At 38.0% G+C, this 21231-nt stretch overlaps 2 protein-coding genes across 2 annotated transcripts; one reads left to right on the plus strand and one right to left on the minus strand.

Annotated features, from left to right (window-relative positions):
* Positions 1–371: 371 nt before the first annotated feature.
* LOC103429060 (WPP domain-interacting tail-anchored protein 1-like) lies at positions 372–9529 on the minus strand. Its single transcript, XM_008367209.3, has 5 exons — positions 9428–9529; positions 7908–8506; positions 6548–7686; positions 6153–6329; positions 372–950 (listed from the first exon to the last, which is right to left on the minus strand). Exons 2-5 carry the CDS (start codon positions 8470–8472, stop codon positions 750–752), a joined length of 2082 nt encoding a protein of 693 aa, XP_008365431.2. The 5' UTR covers positions 8473–8506; positions 9428–9529; the 3' UTR covers positions 372–749.
* Positions 9530–13211: 3682 nt separating this feature from the next.
* On the plus strand, positions 13212–16824 carry LOC103429059 (amino acid transporter AVT6A-like). Its single transcript, XM_008367208.4, has 5 exons — positions 13212–14500; positions 14666–14818; positions 15272–15475; positions 15751–16216; positions 16420–16824. Exons 1-5 carry the CDS (start codon positions 14074–14076, stop codon positions 16553–16555), a joined length of 1386 nt encoding a protein of 461 aa, XP_008365430.1. The 5' UTR covers positions 13212–14073; the 3' UTR covers positions 16556–16824.
* Positions 16825–21231: the final 4407 nt, after the last annotated feature.

Genomic DNA, 21231 nt, shown 5'->3' on the forward strand with positions numbered 1-21231 from the left:
GAGTATGGAAATCATTTCCCTATCTATGACTTATGGTCGGTTTAGTGTTCTTCCAGTTCTGTTTTCGATTAAAAGTTTGTAAATTAGTTCTAAAAAAATGAAGTGAGTTAACTCTAGTTGAAGAAAGCAAAAAAATTGACTCACTTGAGAGTGATGGAAGCAGGGAAAAACAAATGCAAACCAGCCTCCCATGGTTGCACCCCTGAACCCAAAAGCTACCCAAATATTTGGTATGTATATAGCACCTACAATGAAAACAACCCTAAAAATTCCAACACAAATCTGTTCTTAAGGCCCTGCCTTGCTGAGGGAAAGAGAGGAGGCAGCCCTTCGACGTATCATAATCCTAACGCATTACTCCGCCTTGAGAATAGTGGTAAAAAGTTAACTACCATTGAAGAAGTTTCCTGTGTTTACATTCATGATACAAGTAATTACCACCTAATTACCAAACAAGTTTCAACGAAAATTCAGTACAGCAAAAATTTCCCCCTTCGACGAGCAGTACTATTAACGCTACCGGAGATTTTACAATACAAAAGCGGATATCAAAAAGTATCGTGCTATGCCTCGGTTGCTGAAGGGCAGTCAGCATATAACTTCGGTTCAAAATCATACCTCAGGTACAACGCATCGCATCGCATCTCCTCTGAATTGTACCTTAGGTACAATGCCTTGCATCACATCTCCCCGAACAAATTCAGAATGCAAGCCTACTTTTTCCTTTTTCTTTCTACTGCAGCAAAACATCAAAATGGGCTGTCTTGTTGGAGAAGGAAATAAGCTCCAGCCGAAACCAGTAGAATGATTGTTCCCATGAGTAAATGCTTAAAGCTTAGCACTCCTGCATCTATTCTCCTCACAGTCTCGAACTTGGATGTAGAATCAGTATGTTCCACTTTAGTCTCACGACTCTCACCAACAGATGCCTTTTTTTGAGTCCTATCCAGCTGAAATGTACAAATACGGAAGCCATTTTACAAACGTAAATCTCAGTAGAAAACACAACATGCAGAAGATACGAAGAGAAATATATTTTTGGTCAATAAAAAAATGAGAACACTAAATATGAAGTTAAATTGCTTGGCGAAAAAATAAAAGCATTCCTGAAGCATGAGAAATTAACAACAACAACAACAACAACAACAACAAAGCCTTTTCCCATTAAGTGGGGTCGGCTATATGAATCCTAGAACGCCATTGCGCTCGGTTTTGTGTCATGTCCTCCGTTAGATCCAAGTACTCTAAGTCTTTTCTTAGAGTCTCTTCCAAAGTTTTCCTAGGTCTTCCTCTACCCCTTCGGCCCTGAACCTCTGTCCCGTAGTCACATCTTCGAACCGGAGCGTCATTCGGCCTTCTTTGCACATGTCCAAATCACCGGAGCCGATTTTCTCTCATCTTTCCTACAATTTCGGCTACTCCTACTTTACCTCGGATATCCTCATTCCCAATCTTATCCTTTCTCGTGTGCCCACACATCCCACGAAGCATCCTCATCTCCGCTACACCCATTTTGTGTACGTGTTGATGCTTCACCGCCCAACATTCTGTGTCATACAACATTGCTGGCCTTATTGCCGTCCTATAAAATTTTCCCTTGAGCTTCAGTGGCCTACGACGGTCACACAACACGCCGGATGCATTCTTACACTTCATCCATCCAGCTCGTATTCTATGGTTGAGATCTCCATCTAATTCTCCGTTCTCTTGCAAGATAGATCCTAGGTAGCGAAAACGGTCGCTTTTTGTGATCTTCGCTAGATTGCTCCGGTCATTAGTGTGGATAAGTATATAAATGGATAGAGATAGGAAAGCAAACACAAGATGTACGTGGTTCACCCAGATTGGCTACGTCCACGGAATAGAAGAGTTCTCATTAATTGTGAAGGGTTTACACAAGTACATAGGTTCAAGCTCTCCTTTAGTGAGTACAAGTGAATGATTTAGTACAAATGACATTAGGAAATATTGTGGGAGAATGATCTCGTAATCACGAAACTTCTAAGTATCGGAGTGTGGTGTCGTCTTGACTTGCCTTATCTGTCTCATAGGTAGATGTGGCATCTTCTCTGGAAGTACTCTTCCTCCATCCAGGGGTGGTATCTTTAACTGGTGGAGATGCACAAGGTAATGTATCAATTTCACTTGAAGCTTACTTGTAGTTTCAGGCTTGGTCAAGCGCGATACAAACCATGTAGTAAGAGTCCCCCAAGTCGCCGAGCTAGGGGGTCTGCTGAAAGAGGTGACAGACAAGGTAAGCAATCAGAGCTCCGACTGATTGTTCACCTTCTCCCCATCTTGCAGCAGCATGAAGGATAAAGAGAAGAAAAATGAGAAGAGATGATATGAGATACTTTTGCTTTTGAAGAAGTAACTTTCCACAGGCTTATTCTTGAACTGAGCTCGAGGGTTTTCTGGTTTCCTCCAGAGTATAAGGCCGACTGAAGAATTTGAGGGTCAAAACAAGTCCATCAAATCTAGAGTACGTTCCACCCTGCTGATATGAGATACTTTTGCTTTTGACAGAGTAATGGATGTATCGGCACGTGTGCTGTTACGCTTGTCTCCACATGCTTCCTTGTATCCTTCGCACTTGCCCTATCTGTTCCTCAAGCAGATGCGGAATCTTCCCTGGAAACATAAGATGTTGAAGATGAGTACTCGAGAGCAATGCCAGGTAAGTAATCAGGTAAGGGGTTCCAGGCAGTCAGTTCCTGGCTGGAAGCTTGATTCCAAGTACTGACTGATTGCTCTCTTTCTCCTTGTCTTGCAGGTAAAAACAAGGCCAAAGGAAAAGACAGGGAAAAAGCATGATATGGGATACTCTTGCTTTTAACCCTGATGATATGAGATATTCTTGATCTAGTATAGCTTGTTTGCAGAGGTATTATCGGGGGGAAAGAAAGCTGAATATTTCGAAAGGCTTCGTTGGGAGTGCCCTCTCAGATATGATGAAGGGTTGAGCATTTTTGCAGGTCTGCCTGTCTGTTGGGGATGGAGGTCGACATATATAGGAGTCTCCCTAACAAGTAGTAATGCTATTCCTTTACCCTGCTTGGTCATAGCACGGTAGTGGGAGCTGCCAGTTTCACATGTTTTAACTCTGTCAGAGCACTTTGAAAAAGTGGTCTGTGGTATCTGGCTCTCGAGATTCGGAGAACGATGCCTCTTCAATTTTTGAGAAAGCAATCATGCTGGGGGTCTGGCTCTCGAGATTCGGAGAGCAGTGTCTCTTCGATTTTTGAGAAAGTAATCATGTTGGGAGTCTGGCTCTCGAGATTCGGAGGGCGGTGCCTCTTCGATTTTGGAGCAAGCAATCTTGTTGGGAGTGTTGTCTCGAATGTGAGTAAAGGTTGGGCATGTTTGTTAGTCTACCTTGCCACGAAGCACAAAGGTTGACACACAGGGACTTTCCAATTATCCAGCAATGGTACTGTTCCTTTACCCTCTCTTCGATTTTGAGAAAGTAGTCATGTTGGGAGTCTGGCTCTCGAGGTTCGGAGGACGGTGTCTCTTCGATTTTGGAGCAAGCAATCTTGTTGGGAGTGTTTTCTCGAATGTGAGTAAAGGTTGGGCATGTTTGCTAGTCTACCTTGCCACGAAGCACAGAGGTTGACAAACAGGGACTTTCCAATTATCCAGCAGTGGTATTGTTCCTTTACCCTTGTGGGTAATAATATGGTAGCTAGAACTTCAAAATTTATGTGTCTAAACTTTGTTAGTGCTGTTTCTTTGTTATTCTTTTACCTTTCTTGGTCAGAGCGATGTAGTGGGAGCTGCAAGCTTCACGTGCTCAACTTTGGCAGAGAACTTTGGCAAAGTTATCTGTGGTACCCATGAGCTATTGTTGCGTGTGGGAAGTGGGTGATTGAATAGTAAGATTCATGTGCTTTCTACTTCACCAGAAGTCTTCGACAGAATGCCCATAATTTCTGCAAAGCTGAGTGTGCGTGTGACAGGTGCTGACAAGGCTAGAAAAGTAGGTGCCTCTTCGATTTCTGAGATCGGCCCTCGTGGTCTCTGAGCAGCCCAGCTTTTGAGAAAGCGAGCGCCTCTTCGATTGATTCGGAGAACGATGCCTCATCGATTTTTGAGAAAGCAATCATGTTGGGGGTCTGGCTCTCGAAGATTCGGGGAGCAGTGTCTCTTCGATTTTTGAGAAAGTAATCATGTTGGGAGTCTGGCTCTCGAGATTCGGAGGGCGGTGCCTCTTCGATTTTGGAGCAAGCAATCTTGTTGGGAGTGTTTTCTCGAATGTGAGTAAAGGTTGGGCATGTTTGCTAGTCTACCTTGCCATGAAGCACAGAGGTTGAGACACAGGGACTTTCCAATTATCCAGCAATGGTACTGTTCCTTTACCCTCTCTTCGATTTTTAAGAAAGTAGTCATGTTGAGAGTCTGGCTCTCGAGATTCGGAGGACGGTGCCTCTTCGATTTTGGAGCAAGCAATCTTATTGGGAGTGTTTTCTCGAATGTGAGTAAAGGTTGGGCATGTTTGCTAGTCTACCTTGCCACGAAGCACAGAGGTTGACACACAAGGACTTTCTAATTATCCAGCAGTGGTACTGTTCCTTTACCCTTGTGGGTAATAATATGGTAGCTAGACCTTCAAAATTTATGGGAGCGATGTAGTAGGAGCTGCAAGCTTCACGTGCTCAACTTTGGCAGAGAACTTTGGCAAAGTTATCTGTGGTACCCATGAGCTATTGTTGCGTGTGGGAAGTGGGTGATTGAACAGTAAGATTCATGTGTTTTCTACTTCCCCAGAAGTCTTCGACAGAATGCCCATAATTTTCGCAAAGCTGAGTGTGCGTGTGACAGGTGCTGACAAGGCTGGAAAAGTAGGTGCCTCTTCGATTTCTGAGATCGGCCCTCGTGGTCTCTGGGGAGCCCAGCTTTTGAGAAAGCGAGCGCCTCTTCGATTTTTGAGATCAGCCTTCGAGGTCTTTGAGCAGCCCAACTTTTGAGAAAGCAAACGCCTCTTCGATTTCTGAGATCAACCCTCGTGATCTCTAAGCAGCCCAGCTTTTGAGAAAGCAAACGCCTCTTCGATTTCTGAGCAGGCGCCTCTTCGATTTCTGAAGCTCCGTCGAGTGCAGATTTTTATAGGGGCTGACATTAAGTTCCAAAGCACACTTGAATCTCCACCAGTAGAAGCTTCATTCTTGCACTTCTAAGATCTTGATTTGTCCGACCTCTTCTCTCTTCAACACCTTTGAAAATGTCTGGCCCCTCCGACCGTCGTTTTGACTTGAACCTTGTTGAAGAGGCAGCCCCGCCTTCTCCAGACAACATATGGCGCCCATCCTTCGTCTCCCCTACTGGTCCTCTTACCGTTGGGGATTCCGTGATGAAGAATGATATGACCGCTGCGGTGGTGGCCAGGAACCTTCTCACTCCCAAAGATAACAGACTACTTTCCAAACGGTCTGATGAGTTAGCTGTTAAGGATTCGCTGGCTCTCAGTGTTCAGTGTGCAGGTTCTGTGTCTAATATGGCCCAACGCCTATTTGCTCGAACCCGCCAAGTTGAATCATTGGCGGCTGAAGTGATGAGTCTCAAACAGGAGATTAGAGGGCTCAAGCATGAGAATAAACAGTTGCACCGGCTCGCACATGACTATGCTACAAACATGAAGAGGAAGCTTGACCAGATGAAGGAAACTGATGGTCAGGTTTTACTTGATCATCAGAGATTTGTGGGTTTGTTCCAAAGGCATTTATTGCCTTCGTCTTCTGGGGCTGTACCGCGTAATGAAGCTCCAAATGATCAACCTCTGATGCCTCCTCCTTCTAGGGTTCTGTCCAGTACTGAGGCTCCAAATGATCCCCCTCCGGTGCCTTCTCTTTCTGGGGCTCTACCGACTGCTGAGACTTCTCCTAAGCAACCTTTGTGAAGGCTCCCTCTTGTGTGTTTATTTTGACTCGTGTATATGTACATATTTGTAGCTTATCGGGGATATCAATAAATAAGCTTTCCTTCATTTCAACGTATTGTGTTAGATACACCAAAGCCTTCTTCGCTAAGTTCTTTGAATTTTCTTTTGTTGAAGCTTGTATGTTGAAGCTTTCTGAGTGGAGCATGTAGGTTGGGGTAGTGTTCCCTTAAGAAAGCAAGCAAAAGTGTCAAACAGGGTTCATCATAGTACTGACCTTAGAATTGCTAGCAGCCAACTCATCTTCTTCCTTAGTTTCTCTTGCACCAGTAGCCATTTCATGCTTCGAGTCTTTACAATTTTCTCTGTCATCATTTCCGATGACCACAGAACGAGAATTGTTTGTTTGCAACTTCAGTTTTAAAGTTTTATTCTCCATTGCTAATGAAGAGATCTGCACATTCAATCACCAGCAGCTAAGGTGAACATTTCTAGAGTTGGAAAAACACACTACCCACATTTTTGACCCAAATACTATTAAGTGACCAAAACGAAAAAAGAAGTCGGGTTCCAAGTCATGTGAAAGAAACAACTAAAAGAGAATTTCCCACTTCATAGTCAAAAACCAACCCTGAACTTGAAAAATTGATCAAATATAGGATAGGTGAATACCTGCTTATGAAGGCGCTCTCTCTCAAAAGCAAGTTCCATCAATAAATTTGTAAGAACTTTAGACCGAAGACCAATATCAGCCGCAGTAGCTATTCTTACTTCCTCGGCTTGATGTAAAGATGCCTCCAAGCATTCCAATCTACCCCTCAGAAAGCTTATTTCCTCATTTAGATCTGCATTGGACTCTGATAAAATTATACGCTTGTCTTCCGTTATGTCAGCCCGATTTTCAGCTTTTAAAACCTTCTGCTTTAGATCCTCAATCACACTGTCCATGTCAGTGATTGTAGAATACAACATATTCTGTTTCTCCTGGCTAGCTTCAGCAGTTGCCACTGCATGCTGTAACCGGGTATTAGATTCCCGTAACTTTCTCTCAAGTGAATCCACCATCTCCAAGGGACTGCCAGCGCTTTTAAGAAGTCCGAGCTCTTCATTAAGTTCTGTATTAGTCTCTGTTAGTAATTTGCTTTTGGCTTCTGCATTCTCGGCCCTAGCTTCAGCTTTTGATACATTTTCTTTCAGATCAGCAATAGCATTTTCCAATTCACTGACTTCAACATTATGCTGCTCCTCAAGTGCACCCACCTTTTCCCTCATAGTAAAGGCCTCGGAATTGGCAATAATTAATTTATCTTCAGCTTCCTTCAAGCTGTCTTTTAAGCCAGCTGTCTGTTCTAGAAGGAAGCTATTTAGTTTTGCGTTGCTGCTTTCAAGCTTCCGCAATGTGTTTTCTTTGGCTTCAGCCTGACAGTCGAGTTTTGATCTCAGCTCAGCTTCTCGCTGAGCTGAACCATTTAAATTAAACTGGAGAACCTGGAGTCTACCCAATAGCTCTTTTGAAATACCCATCAGGACCTCGGATGCATTATCTGCCTGCAACCACCTACCCAAAGCATCTGCTGCTTCCTCCTCCATGCAATATGCTTCTTGCTCTGAAGAGTCCACCCTCAGTTTCAGATCTTCTTCAATTTGTTTTGATTTGGTCAGTTTCTTTTCAAGATCCATCTCTCTTGCCAAAGCCTTCTCTAGCATCCTCAGAATATGTCTTTGCTGTTCAACAGATTGCATTTTTATCTTTACATTCGTGCTCGAAACTTTGTCATCCTCTAAACCAACCACTTCTTCGTTATCATTCCCTGTCAATACACTATGCATTAGAATGCAAAAGAAAATAAACAGTTATACTCTAGAATATTTCACGACTTCAAGGACTTGTGTGCGCACCAAAGTGGTTATAAAACCTGCCTGGCGTATGCCACAAATTTCGGGCAACTCCATCACTCATAAACAAAATAAGAATGAGAAAAACGTGGTCCTGACAAGAAAATCAAGAACCGAATTAAGGGTTGTAGCTTACAATTTCGTTCTCCATCAAAACATGGAAATGCCCTCTGGAGATTCAAGGATTCCATCCTAATTTCATAGGCCTGATCTTGCAACTGCTTCAATGATTGTTCAGAGTCGCGCAGCTTTTCTTCAATTACCGCGACAGTTTCTCCCAAGTACGTGTATGAAGATAGTATCCCCTGGGCACTGGTGATCTCTGTTTGAAGTACAGCCATGAGTTTCTCCAATTCACTCAACTCCGCGTCTACAATTCCAAATAAGAGACTGAGCTCCATAGCCTTCTCAAGATAATAAGCTGATGTATGCTCTTCCTCGGAAGCAAAGGCTTCAAACTCGCTCTCCTTGGTTGCCACACGCATCATAAGAACATTTAAATTAACTAACTTCTCAGATGCACATGCTAGATCTAGTTCCACTCGGGTCAGAACCTCGCCAAGATGTCTTAATTCTCCAACAACCACACCATCAGAAGAGACACTTCCGAGATTGCAAGCTATACTCGATTCCACTTCCAGGTCATCAACATTAACATCATTGCCAGATACACTCGCTTCATGACCAGCACCGTAATCCATTTTAAGACCGCACTTGTTGACGTGATTCTGAAACCTGAATATCAACAGGTACAAAGAAAGATAAATGCAGCTCCGTACGTAAATATGTACAAGTTATCACCCAGGGGGAAGTTCAAGCTCAAATAAAAATGCTTAACTTTGCAAATAAATCTGTTGCGGTAAACATTACTAACTTATCTCCGATAACAAGACAACCAACACAACGGAATGGAGAGCATCACGTCAACAAACACGATCCCCTCAGTAGCAAAAACAGTTAATAACATATGAACCTAAAAAGATAATAAAATCTTGCGAGGAAAAAAACTCTAATTAAGTTCACATGGTGGAATGAATAAGGTAAACCTCCACACTTAACATTGCTACTAACAATTTGTTCAAAAAAAAAAAAAAACATTGTTATTAACACATTATATAAGGAAGCTCTTGTCTTTAATTATAGCCTCGTTATTGATTATAGAGAAATGCTAAGGGACTTTCTCAAAATGAGACTCCGTCGCCTCACAGTTTAACATCAATTTCCGTGCCAACATCGGTAATTGATGTTAGAGTGTGAGGCGACATAGAGTCCATGAAGAGTTCTACTTTTGAAATAGTCCCTTAACGTTTCTCTTGATTGTATTTTACATAAACAAAAGTCTAAATTTGAACTACGCAGGAAAGGAATTGTCTTTAAAATCCAAAATCAAGAATTTAATTACCCATTTGAAATCCCAAATCAAGAAATTTAAAACAAATCGAAACACACGAAGCAACTACAGTAATCACATTTCAGTCACCGTTTTGGTAGGAAAAAAAAAAAAACAAACAAAATCATAATTTTTTTTATTGTACTTCTTCAGATTCTGGAATGCTTAGCAAACAGATTCAGAAACACCAGTTTCATCCTCCTGGTCGACGGATTCAATCCGACGGTGAAAAAAAAGCGTTTATAAGATCAAAAGCAAGTTCGCACCTTTGGAAAAACTGGGTGTGAGATTCTGTTGGAGCACGCAGAGGCACACAACACAGACAGAAAACGATGGAACGAAGAAAGAAGGGAAGGAAGGAAAACTGCTTCTTTTGGGCTGCATTTGGGTCGGCGGGTGCAGACATTTTTTAAATGGGCTTCAATTTGTGATTTGAGCCCAAAAATCGACAACAAAATGACCTTGAAACGGCCCAAAGCCATTTTTTCTTTTCCTTTTGGTGATAGAAACCAACTTTCTAAAAATAAAACATAAATCGGCCCTAAAGATACAATAATTATCTGACGATCATGTATAATTCATGTGAATATAATTAAATTAGAAGATTAAATATAACATTTGATGTAATAGTTGTATTAAATACATATAAGTATTTTTTCACTCAATTATTTTATTTCTCCTGTTTTATGTTTCACATGCATAGTGTGTGTGTGATTGCTAATACTTTAAAGCTCGTTTGGAAATGTTTTTAAAATAATTAAAATCGCCTTTAGAAGAAATAATTTTTTTGTTTCAAAGCACTTGAAGTGTTTCATGTAAGAAACACCAGTTATGTACTTCCTATAAGAAGTATTAGCTATGTACTTCTTGTAAGAATCAAAGTGTTTTCCAAATTTCATTTGTATTTTTACTGAAAATTGATATAAAAGTATATTTACTAAAAACAGTTCCAGCCATTTTAAAAGTAATTTTAAACAAATCCTTTAATACTTTTGTACTACTTATAAAAATATCGGTTGTAATAAAAAGAAATCTGATAAATCATAAATTAAAAGTGAGAACCAAACAACAAATAAGTTAAAGGTGCAACAGTTTAAATTTGTGCACCACTACTTTATAAAGTAAATAACTTAAATCATTGAGTCACTGCGTCCAACGGAATGGACCTCTTTCATCATGAATCCGGTAAGCCGTCCTTTTACATATGTACCTAGATTGTCTGCCTTTCCCGTCACATCCATTTTTCATCCTTTTCTATTTATGTAGTTATGGTTAAATCACGTCAATATTTTATATTGATTTTTTATAGAAATAATAAGACAAAAAGCAATGAGAATGTAAAATGTTGACGTGATTTAACCGTGACCACAGAAATAGGAAGGGATGTGAAGGATATGAGATGAGGAGAGCAAACAATCCAAATCCTTTACATAATTGATGGCATTTGGTGAAATATTGGGGTGAAGGGTCCCACCGTCTAAAATATATGAGATTCTTGTGTAGGGCGGCCACATAAATCTGTCATTTCTCAAGACGAAACTAGCGTACATTTGAGTAAAATTCATATAATAAGAACATTATATTTTTAAGAGATTAATCGGACATAACACATAATCAGACACATTAACATGTGATCCAGATTGGTCTTAAGAGGCCACTCAACATTATTTAAATCGGTAATTGGTTAGTAATCTTGCACCAAACGAATAGATTTATAATGTGGCTTTGTCCCCAATCGGATTTAGCTTTCAAGTAATCTCTCACCAATCATGATTAGCTGACGTAAGAAGAAGAGTTAAGGAGGAACTGCTAAAAGATTCCTTGTAGTTGTAGTTACAGCACCACCAATTTCACACGTGGTGCAACCACCACCTCATGTTTATATTATATATCTTAATCACCTTATTGGTCTTCTTTTTTAATGTAATCTTACTAGGATGGGAAAGGATCCCCTCCGGAACATTTCTACCAAGTTTATTAAGGTATACAATCCGAACATTTGAAATTTAATTTAATGGTTAGAGTTATTATAACTTTTAAAGTGGATTCTTGTTTGTAGCCGTTTGATCAAATTTCAAAAGCTCGAATTATGTGCCTTGGTGGAAAGGATCCGCTTACTAGGATGATTATGTAATGTTAGGTAAAAGAGGGGTTTAAAGGGACAAACCCAGTTTAGGACGGTCGTAGAAGAGGTGTGTAACGGTACAAATTTGGTTTAGTGCAACTTTTGATCTTAGAGTCAGAATTTGGCCTGTTGAATCATTCTGGTGGCGATACGGCAAGACGAATTATACAAAACGTTTCACGATAACATGCGAAGAATTTTGGGTGTTTGAAGTCGTTTAGAGGGTCAAAACTACAATTTACTAATAATTGGGGTTGTTTTATAATTTTCATAGTTTGCCGCTTTGTTTTCCTTTGTCATTTGGTGAGCAGGCCCATATAAACTTTCTTAGACCTTGTATTCATCAACCTTTCATTCAATAAATTTAGTAAAAACAGAGTTTATCTCACCATTTCTAGCATTCCGAAAGTCCTTTTTAAAGTTTGAACGTTGGTGATTTTCGATGTGTCAGAAATTTAGAAATATTGGGTAAGACTGTTTGATTGAAAGAGCTCTCACACTATAATACAAAATTTCTAATCATTTTATGAGAAATGTCTTACAAATATTATAATTTGATTATGTATCGATTTTTGGCCCACTCAATGAGAAATTCCAAAATTGAATTGACGTTCATAATTACGTTAGAGAAAGCCACATATTAAACTAATGCAGTGTTCAATCAATTCGACCTTTACACCTTGGATGACATCAACTCTAATCTTTTTATAATTTGTGGCATACATTTGCTTGCAATATCTACTAATACAAAAAGTGTTAAAAATAAGTAGAATTAGCGGCAATTAAAAATAAAATGATAGTAAATCGATTAAAGTGGTCTAAATATGTGGACTGAAGACTACATATTCTTCTTTGGTTATAAGATGCAACTTTGAGACAGAGGGTCAGGGCAAAAAAAAGTAAAGAAAAATCTAGGAAGACTTGAAAGAGACTTTAAAAAAACATATATAGAGTATTTGAAGGTAATGGAAAACTTTGCGCAAAACTGAGAGAAACGTTCTAGGATTATTTAAACCGACACACTTAATGAGATAACATTTGGTTGTTGTCATTATTGTAAGCATAATAAGAGATTCAGAGTATAATAAAGGTAAAATTTTGATTTGTATAATATTAAATACAATCCAAAGTTAGTTCAGTATGTTACCATGAAAACCATAGAAAATTGAGAAAACTGTTGTAAAATCGATGGTGTGTGCAGTGGAATAAATGAAACAATACACAGAATTTACGAGATTCATCTGTGACTGGAGTACGTTCTCGGGGCAGCATTGGTGCTTTCATTATAATTTAGAATAATAGGAATATAAAGATAACTCTCTCAATTATTTCCTCTCCTCTTCCTTTCCTTTCTCTCTTCCTCTTCTTTCCTTTCTCTCTCTACCGTGAGTCTCTCACTACTCTTCCTTCATATGCTTTCATTTTATAGAAAAAGTTATTGTATCAATACTATTCATTTTACAAAATTTTCACAAATAAATAATGAAAATATTGTACATAAATAGTAACAGACTATTCATGTGAGCTATTCACATATTATTCACAACAAAAGCAACATTTTTCTTCATTTTGTTTGGGTACCATGGAAAGTTTCAAAGTGTTGCAAGTTGCAACAACCATAAAATCTTTTCTGAACATTTTAATGATATTTCAATTTCGCAGACTTGAATTAAAACCAAATTAACTAAAACGATTAAGTTTCTTCTACTATGCATATAAGTTCGGATTTTCTTCAATGTAATTTAGATTAATCTCAATTAAACTCTGTGATCCGTAATCCGGTTTAAATAAGGTGAAACTATTCACACACTTATTTTTATTTTTTATATACCTTTTTATTTTTCTACCGTCGAATCAAACGAATTTAAATAAAAAATAAGAATTAACGAGAATCTATAAGAAATAAAAAATCTGTGTGAATAAACAAAGCTCCTCATTTGACGTTAGACAATAGCGGACGCCTTTACTTCTACTCTATAAAGTCCGTAAATTTCACACAAAAATCCCCCAATTTCACAATTTTGTGGAATTCTGTGGATTAGGGTTTCATCGTCGTTTCACCAATCCACAATAATTCCACAAAAAAGTTAAAAATCCCCAAATAAATTATTAAATTGCAGTTTTGTCTCCACCTCCGTTATTGTATTTCAATATCAAAAACTTTATAATTTGCGTGTGCCCTTCTCTTTCCTTCCATTTCCATTCAATTGGGCTATAAAAGATCGAAGCTTCCCCTGAAAAATTCAGTCACGTTTCCTTGTGATTACTGGGTCTGTTCAGTTATTGACTTTTGAATTCTGGGTTTTCATTGGTTTTTGGGTTAGCTTATCTTTGCAAGGTTATTGGGTCTTTGAATTCTGGGTTTTCATTGGTTTTGGTTTTTGGGAGAGCTGGGTTTTCTCAAATTTGCATATTGGGAAATTGGGTTTTGGTTTTTCTCCCCTTGTTCATATCAAAAATCCAGCTAAAGATTGTAAAAATCCACCTTCAGCTACTTGGATTTTCAATTAAATTCTGATACTTTAGGGTAAATTTGGCTACTTTTACTCCTGGGATTTGGTTTTCCTTTGAATTTGGTATCATTTGCAAAAGGTTAGCCTTTTTACTCTCACAAAGATTTGGATATTGGTGAATTTTTTGCTGTTTTGTCTGAAAATCTTTACTCTTTAGCTTGAGTTTTCTGAAAGAAAAAAAAGAGAGTACTGGTTGGGTGGTTGAGCTGCTTTCTGGATTTCCCATAAGCTTCAAACCTTTGTTTTGGAAGATCTGTTTTGAGATATTAAAAATATGACAATTGGAAGTCTTGCTCCAAAGAAGGAGAAGAAGTCAAGAAAGCACAAAGAAGTGATTGATGAGAATGCTCCTTTGTTGCCAAAAAAGCAAGTGGAAGATGCAGGGTTTGATGAGTTCAATGGAGCTTCCTTTACTGGGGCAGTGTTTAATTTATCCACCACCATTGTTGGTGCTGGGATCATGGCTCTGCCTGCCACCATGAAAGTGTTGGGCCTTGTCCTTGGGATCTCCATGATCATCTTCATGGCGTTCTTGACCGAGGCGTCGATCGAACTGATACTTAGGTTCAGCAGGGCAGGGAAGTCTGCTTCTTATGGAGGTCTTATGGGAGATGCCTTTGGAAAATATGGAAAGATTTTGTTGCAGGTATCGGTTTTAGTCAACAACCTCGGCGTGCTCATTGTCTACATGATTATCATTGGTATGACTATATCTCTATCTATAGTATCGAATTGTTTTTATGAATTGTTGCAAAGCTATCATTTCGGTATCTCTAGTGAAGTTTTTTGTTAATCTAGTTTGTCATAGGGAATGATATGTAAAAGGTCTTGATTTGTCTAACAATCTTTATGCTGCTTGTGTGAAGGTGATGTGCTTTCTGGAACATCTTCGAGTGGGGTTCACCACGCTGGTGTACTTGAAGGATGGTTTGGAGTACACTGGTGGACTGCGCGATTCATTGTTCTTCTTGTCACTACACTTGGCATATTTGCTCCATTGGCATGCTTTAAGCGAATTGGTGAGCCAGGATTCTTTGTATTTGAAGAAATTATTTGGTGCACTGCTATTAGTTTCATTTCCATGTGTTTGTGATTTGAATTCTAGCCTGATGGCCTCATTTGCTTTGATTACTTTTATACAATGTTAGGAGGATCAGCATACAGTTTTGATATGCTAATTAATATTACATTATAGTTCATGAGTTTTTCCACTGATTTGGTAAAGTGAAAGATGTTTGGCATATTTTTAACATTCCTTCGCTTCCCATACACATTTATGATATTCCTTATCTTAAACCTGTTCGAGAATGATTGTGTAGCTTTTATATCAAGTTGTTGGTGGAGCGGTGATTTAATTAATAAGTTTTCCAAATTTTTGTTGAATTTGAGCCTATTATTTGTTAAAAAGTTATTCATTTTTCTAACTGGAATGGAATTTCATGGTGATGTTAATAGCCCTGATATGGTTGCAGATTCATTGAGCTTCTCATCTGCCCTATCAGTTGCACTAGCAGTTGTATTTCTTGTTATTACCGTTGGAATTACGGTTGTCAAGTTGATCAATGGAAGCATTGCAATGCCCAGATTGCTACCTGATGTTATTGACGTCTCATCATTCTTCAGTCTCTTCACCGTAGTCCCCGTTCTTGTCACTGCATACATCTGTCACTACAATGGTATGAAAACTGTTTGCTTACATAGAGTTCATTTTCCCAGACCCGGACCCTGTTCCTGCTATAAGAATAAGGAATTTCAGGTGGATTAGTATATTTGTGCTCCTCGGTTCCTTTCCTTTAATTTTTTTTCCGGTTAAACTGAATTATCATTTAGAAACATAAAAGTGATTCGAAATTAACTTTTTTGACAATTTACAAGTTTACTGAAAACATGCAACACTAATATTTGAGTATGGGAGATCTGATATTTGATATGCTTTTCACCTTGTCTGCAGTCCACAGCATCCACAACGAGCTTGAAGATTCTACGCAGATAAGAGGGGTTGTACAAACCTCGCTTGCTTTATGTTCATCTGTTTACATAATGACAAGCCTTTTTGGGTTCCTCCTATTTGGGGATGGAACTCTTGACGATGTGCTTGCCAACTTCGACACGAACCTTGGCATTCCTTACAGTTCTGTGCTCAATGATGCGGTGCGTGTCAGCTATGCTGCTCACCTTATGCTTGTGTTTCCCATTGTCTTCTTTCCATTGCGGCTCAACTTGGATGGCCTCCTCTTTCCCTCTGCAAGGCCGATGGTTCTGGATAATATGAGATTTGCACTAGTCACCATTGGGCTCATAAGTATTATCTTCTTGGGTGCGAACTTTATACCCAGCATCTGGGATGCTTTCCAGTTCACTGGAGCAACTGCTGCTGTTTGCCTCGGGTTCATTTTCCCGGCTGCAATTACTCTCAAGTGAGTTTTTGACTTGATCACAAGAACTATCTATTAATTTACGTTTCTATTTACTCTTATAACCATTTTTTTCATTTTTCAATTTGGTAGCGTAAAACTTTGAGTCTCCGCATCTCATGGGTTTTATACGTAGTCTGAATTGGAATCGATACTTGTCTCTTTCTCCTCTATGTAACATTGAGTTTTGTCTTTTGGTATTTCAGGGATCGACACAACATAGCAACAAAGAAGGACAAGGTCTTGAGTGTTTTCATGATTTTCCTTGCTGTGTTCTCAAACGCGGTGGCCATATACAGCGATGCCTATGCCTTGTTCAAGAACGCATCAAAGCGCGAGTGATTCTCAGTGGCCCTCATGACTTCAGTGAAGACATCAACGGGCTGAATCCGAAATGTATCAGAAAACCAGGGTTTTCTGAGAGGGTTCGGTTGGAAAATAAAGGAAGACTCTGCACATGTAAAATATGTTAGTTTGCTTGGTGCAAGAAACGGGCAATGGAATTCGTTGCCCTCCACACTTGTGGTGTTGTATTACATTGTTGTTGAACTCGAACTCTTTTTCGTACTAGAACCAAGTGAGGTGTGAGAAATGCAAACGTGTCTTTTCGATTTCGGTCTAATGTTCCTAAACCCTAAGCCTTTCTTACGACCCAAGATTTGTTCAAACCTGGAAACCAAAAGTGGTTTGGTTGTTTAGATCCTTTTGCAGCAAGTTATTGCCCAAATTTGGCTCATGTCAGGGAGGAACAATCACAAAGAGCTGAACCCTTTGTGTATTCTGGTCTCAGACGGTCTAATACTGGTCTCAACGGCTGAAAATGTATGATCCGATGATGCACAATCGGGTACAAACAAGTACTGAAAAACTTTATATTTTAAAGACGTTGATCGGTTAATCTTTATTTGGATCCAACGATCAACGGTTTATAAAATCCGGCCAATATAGTAAGTTAACAAACTAGCATGACATGAATGAGAGATTTTTTAGTGTGTTAGGAACACGGAGTATTACGCCACATGTAATTATACAATTGGTGGGACACTTGAATAAAAACCTTTCCACCACTTGTATAATAATATGTGGCGTACTGCCCCGTGTTTCAACCACTGAAAAATCTCTCGTTAAAAAGGGGAAGAAAACATATGTGATCCTTTCGATGCTCTTTGTTTTTATGTGCAACGGTGTTTTTGGATGGTATGAATTGTTCATTGTGGCATCTGAAGAAATGCACATAACTCACTTCTTAACGTATCTTTACCGCATGCGAGATGCAACTATTATCACCAAAGATTTATATTTAGTCTTACTATTGCGAAGCAACTGAGGTGTTGAATACGTAGATGCCCCACTGAAACCCTCTATTAAAATCGATCCTGTCCCTAACTAGAAAATAGAGTAGATTATTGACACTCTAAAAATCTACAAGCAAGAGTGCAGCTTTGCTCACTCCGCTAAAAGGAAGGTGATGATCACCTAAATTCGCGCAACGGCGCATGCTCAACATCGGCCAAGTAGCAAGGAAGAACCACAAAATTTAGGTCAACGGAGACTGAGCTCGACGTCATGGTCATGGCAGCAGCCACTCACATTAGGATAGTAAAATGAGAATTACCCTATTTTTAGATATAAATTAGAAAATGTGGTTGCGCTTTGTTGCGGGCGTTGAATGTATTATCCACGATAGGGATGAATAATTTCCACACAAAGTAACTGAAAAGACGGCGTAGTACCTAAGAACTAATGAAGTGATACTTTGCTTGCTATGTATGGATATGCATGATAGAAGATACGGGAAATTTGGAAAAATAACCAAATTTTAGACCCGATATGGAATTATAGCCACCATTTTAATTTTATGATAATTATAATCAAAACTTGATGTAAAAGTACTAATATACCCTTAATATTAGGGTTTCTCACAACAACCAAAGCAAACTTTTAAACTGTCTTAAAGAGAATTGTTATTAGTACTCCAAAAATCTCATTTCGCACTCCAAACTTTCTATAATTAGAAAGAAAAATACATTTGTAAGGAGTGTAGACTGATATTTTTGGAGTGCTAATAATTGTTCCCATCTTAAAATGAGAAATTAATCTTCATCATTTTTTTGTTTTCACTATTCACTTTGCATATGCAATTCGTATTCTTTCTTCATCCACTGCAAAAATATATCAGAATGTGTGCAATTTAGTCAGTGAAACACCAAATCCAAGTATCTAATTAAAAGAAAAAAACAATTAGCCATGGAATTAGTACCTTCTTAAGAACATTCTCATAGCTTGTCCTGCTAATTAAAGAGAAAGCTAACACCAATATGTCTGCACCTCTATAATTCAGTGGCCTCAACCTGTAGTAACCCTCAACATTTTAAGGTATTTTAAATGTGTTGTCATGAGAAACCCCCTAGTATTAAGGGTATATTAATACTTTTACATTAAGTTTTGATTATAATAATCATAAAATTAAAATAGTGGTTATAATTCTATATGGGGTCTAAAATTTGGTTATTTTTCCAAATTTCTCAAAAGATAGCTCCATTTTTTAGAGCACAGGACGCAAACAAGCAAAGAGTAAAAGAAAAGCCATGGACAGCCTCATTCGAAGAGAATAAGAAGAGCCCATGCTCTCCACATTATGTAAGCAATCACTCCATCAACTCTAAGGACTTCCAGATTTTTTTTTGGAGGTTGAATTGATTGAATTTAAAATTTGATGTACAAGTTATTCACATCTTCATTCCGTAATAGAGAAATTGTTATTTTTATGCAGAAGGAATGATACATGCATACACAAGTTGAAGTCAATTCTCTCTTTATAAAGCACCTTAAGCGGTTAAAAAGCCTTAGTAGGCGGAAAAAAAAAACTCTTTAACCACTTGCTCTAATAACGGATAAATTGACACAATTTACTTAAGTTTATAGTTACAAGTTGAACTAATTCTGAAAAAATAATCGATGACAGATTGAACTGATTTTGCAAAAATGGTTGAGGACGGTTTGAACTGATTCTGCAAAAATATCGATAACGAGTTGAACTGATTCTGCAAAAATGTTCGAGGATGGGTTGAATTGATTTTGCAAAAATATCAAGGACATGTTGAACCGATTCTACAAAAATGTCTGAGAACGAGCTGAACTGATTCTGCAAAAATGGTCAATGACGGGTTGAATTGATTCTGCAAAAATAGTCGAGGACGGATTAAATTGATTATGCAAAAATGATCGAAGAGGGGTTGAACTGATTTTGTAAAAATAGTCGAGGACTAATTGAACTGATTCTACAAAAATGGTTGAAGACGGATTAAACTGATTCTGCAAAAATAGTTGATAACTGATCGAACTGATTATACAAAAACAGTCGAAGACGTGTTGAACTGATTCTGCAAAAATATTCAAAGACGGGTTGAACTAATTCTACAAAAATGGTCAAGCACAGGTTGAACTGATTCTACTAATAAATGATACAAATTGATTCTGCATATAGTTTCAAAACTGATTCTGCATAAATAGTTGACGATGGGTTGATCTTAAGGCACTTATTAATTTTGTTAGAGTTGTAAGGGTTGTGTTCTCCTTAAAGTCTTAGGGGTAAGATTGGTGTTTTAAATATTATTTTTATGTTTTTGAGCTGTACTTTAGTTGTTTTTATATTTTTGTCTCTTTGACATGTTTAAAAACTAGTAGAGTTTCTTGAAATATGGTGAAAGTTTGTCTCTATATATAAAACTCCCCATCATTTTTGGTTTTTTTTTATATTATTATGTTGGTCCAATTTGTTTTTGGTCCTTGACCGTGGTATTTTTATTATTAGATTGGTTTGCTATTACATTTTTATTATTATATTTTTTTGGTCTCTTTTTTTTATTATGTTGGTCCAATTTGTTTTTGGTTCTTGTTTTTGTTTTTTTTTTTATGATTTCCCTAATATATTTTTTAAATAAGGATTTCTTCGTACAATCCCCTAATAACATTATGTTGGTCCAATTTGTTTTTGGTTCTTGTTTTTGTTTTTATTTTTATTTTTTTTATGATTTCCCTAATATATTTTTTTAATAAGGATTTCTTTTTGTACAATCCCCTACTAACATTATGTTGGTCCAATTTGTTTTTGGTTCTTGCTTTTGGTTTTTTTTATGATTTCCCTAATATTTTTTTTAAAATAAGGATTTATTTCGTACAATCCCCTAATACCATTATAAATTAGAGAAAAACTTCAAACACAAAATGTCACATCCCAACTCGGGCCCCCACCACATCCCGAGCTCGACTCTGTCGTAGCACGATATTGTCCGCTTTGGGCCCCGATCATGCCCTCACGGTTTTGTTTCTGGGAACTCACACGAAAACTTCCTAGTGGGTCACCCATCATGGGATTGTTCTCGCGCGAACTCGCTTAACTTCGGAGTTCCGATGGAATCCGAAGCTAGTGAGTTCCCAAAAGGCCTCGTGCTAGGTAGAGATGTGAATATACATATAAGGCTTACATGATCCAATCCCCTGGGCGATGTGAGATGTTACACAAAACATGAAAAAAATAGGGCAGTTAGATTCAGGTCTAAAAATTTAAGCAGTTTTTTGAATTGAGTATAATTATAACATACCTATATTATAAGAAGACTACAAAATTTCCAAGCAAAATATACTTAAGATAGAATTGAATACAACTAATCCTCAAGAGGTAGATTACAAGTAAAATATCTAAAATATAGGTAGATAAACATAATTTATTTGTGATATAGGTAGATTATCGGCAAAAATATCTATGACATATGTATATTAAATAAGTAAAAAGACTGAATGCAACATGGTTGAAGATAATTAAATTTTATAATTTAGGATATTTTGGTGGGATACTTTTGGTCCTGAGTTTCTTGTTAATATTTTCGCTGAGGATGTAAATGTTCAAGTTAGAATTTAATAAAGTTTTACCCTTTGGCAAGAAAAAAACAAAAAGATAATAGTTATTGGTCCTATTTTTAAAAAGTGGATTATTCCTAATAATAACTCGTAAAATT

Source organism: Malus domestica, chromosome 09 (genome assembly GCF_042453785.1).
Source record: "Malus domestica chromosome 09, GDT2T_hap1".
In the NCBI taxonomy this organism is placed as follows: domain Eukaryota; kingdom Viridiplantae; phylum Streptophyta; class Magnoliopsida; order Rosales; family Rosaceae; genus Malus; species Malus domestica.

What these genes read in the sequence shown, in the direction of transcription:
- LOC103429060 (XM_008367209.3), bottom strand. Translation starts at nt 8,472, where the DNA reads ATGGATTACGGTGCTGGTCATGAAGCGAGTGTATCTGGCAATGATGTT. An exon ending in TTTTGATGGAGAACGAAATT is followed by an intron (nt 7,687 to 7,907) that starts GTAAGCTACAAC and finishes GTGTATTGACAG; the next exon opens with GGAATGATAACGAAGAAGTG. An exon ending in GAGAGCGCCTTCATAAGCAG is followed by an intron (nt 6,330 to 6,547) that starts GTATTCACCTAT and finishes TTGAATGTGCAG; the next exon opens with ATCTCTTCATTAGCAATGGA.
- LOC103429059 (XM_008367208.4), top strand. Translation starts at nt 14,074, where the DNA reads ATGACAATTGGAAGTCTTGCTCCAAAGAAGGAGAAGAAGTCAAGAAAG. An exon ending in TGTCTACATGATTATCATTG is followed by an intron (nt 14,501 to 14,665) that starts GTATGACTATAT and finishes GCTTGTGTGAAG; the next exon opens with GTGATGTGCTTTCTGGAACA. An exon ending in GGCATGCTTTAAGCGAATTG is followed by an intron (nt 14,819 to 15,271) that starts GTGAGCCAGGAT and finishes ATATGGTTGCAG; the next exon opens with ATTCATTGAGCTTCTCATCT.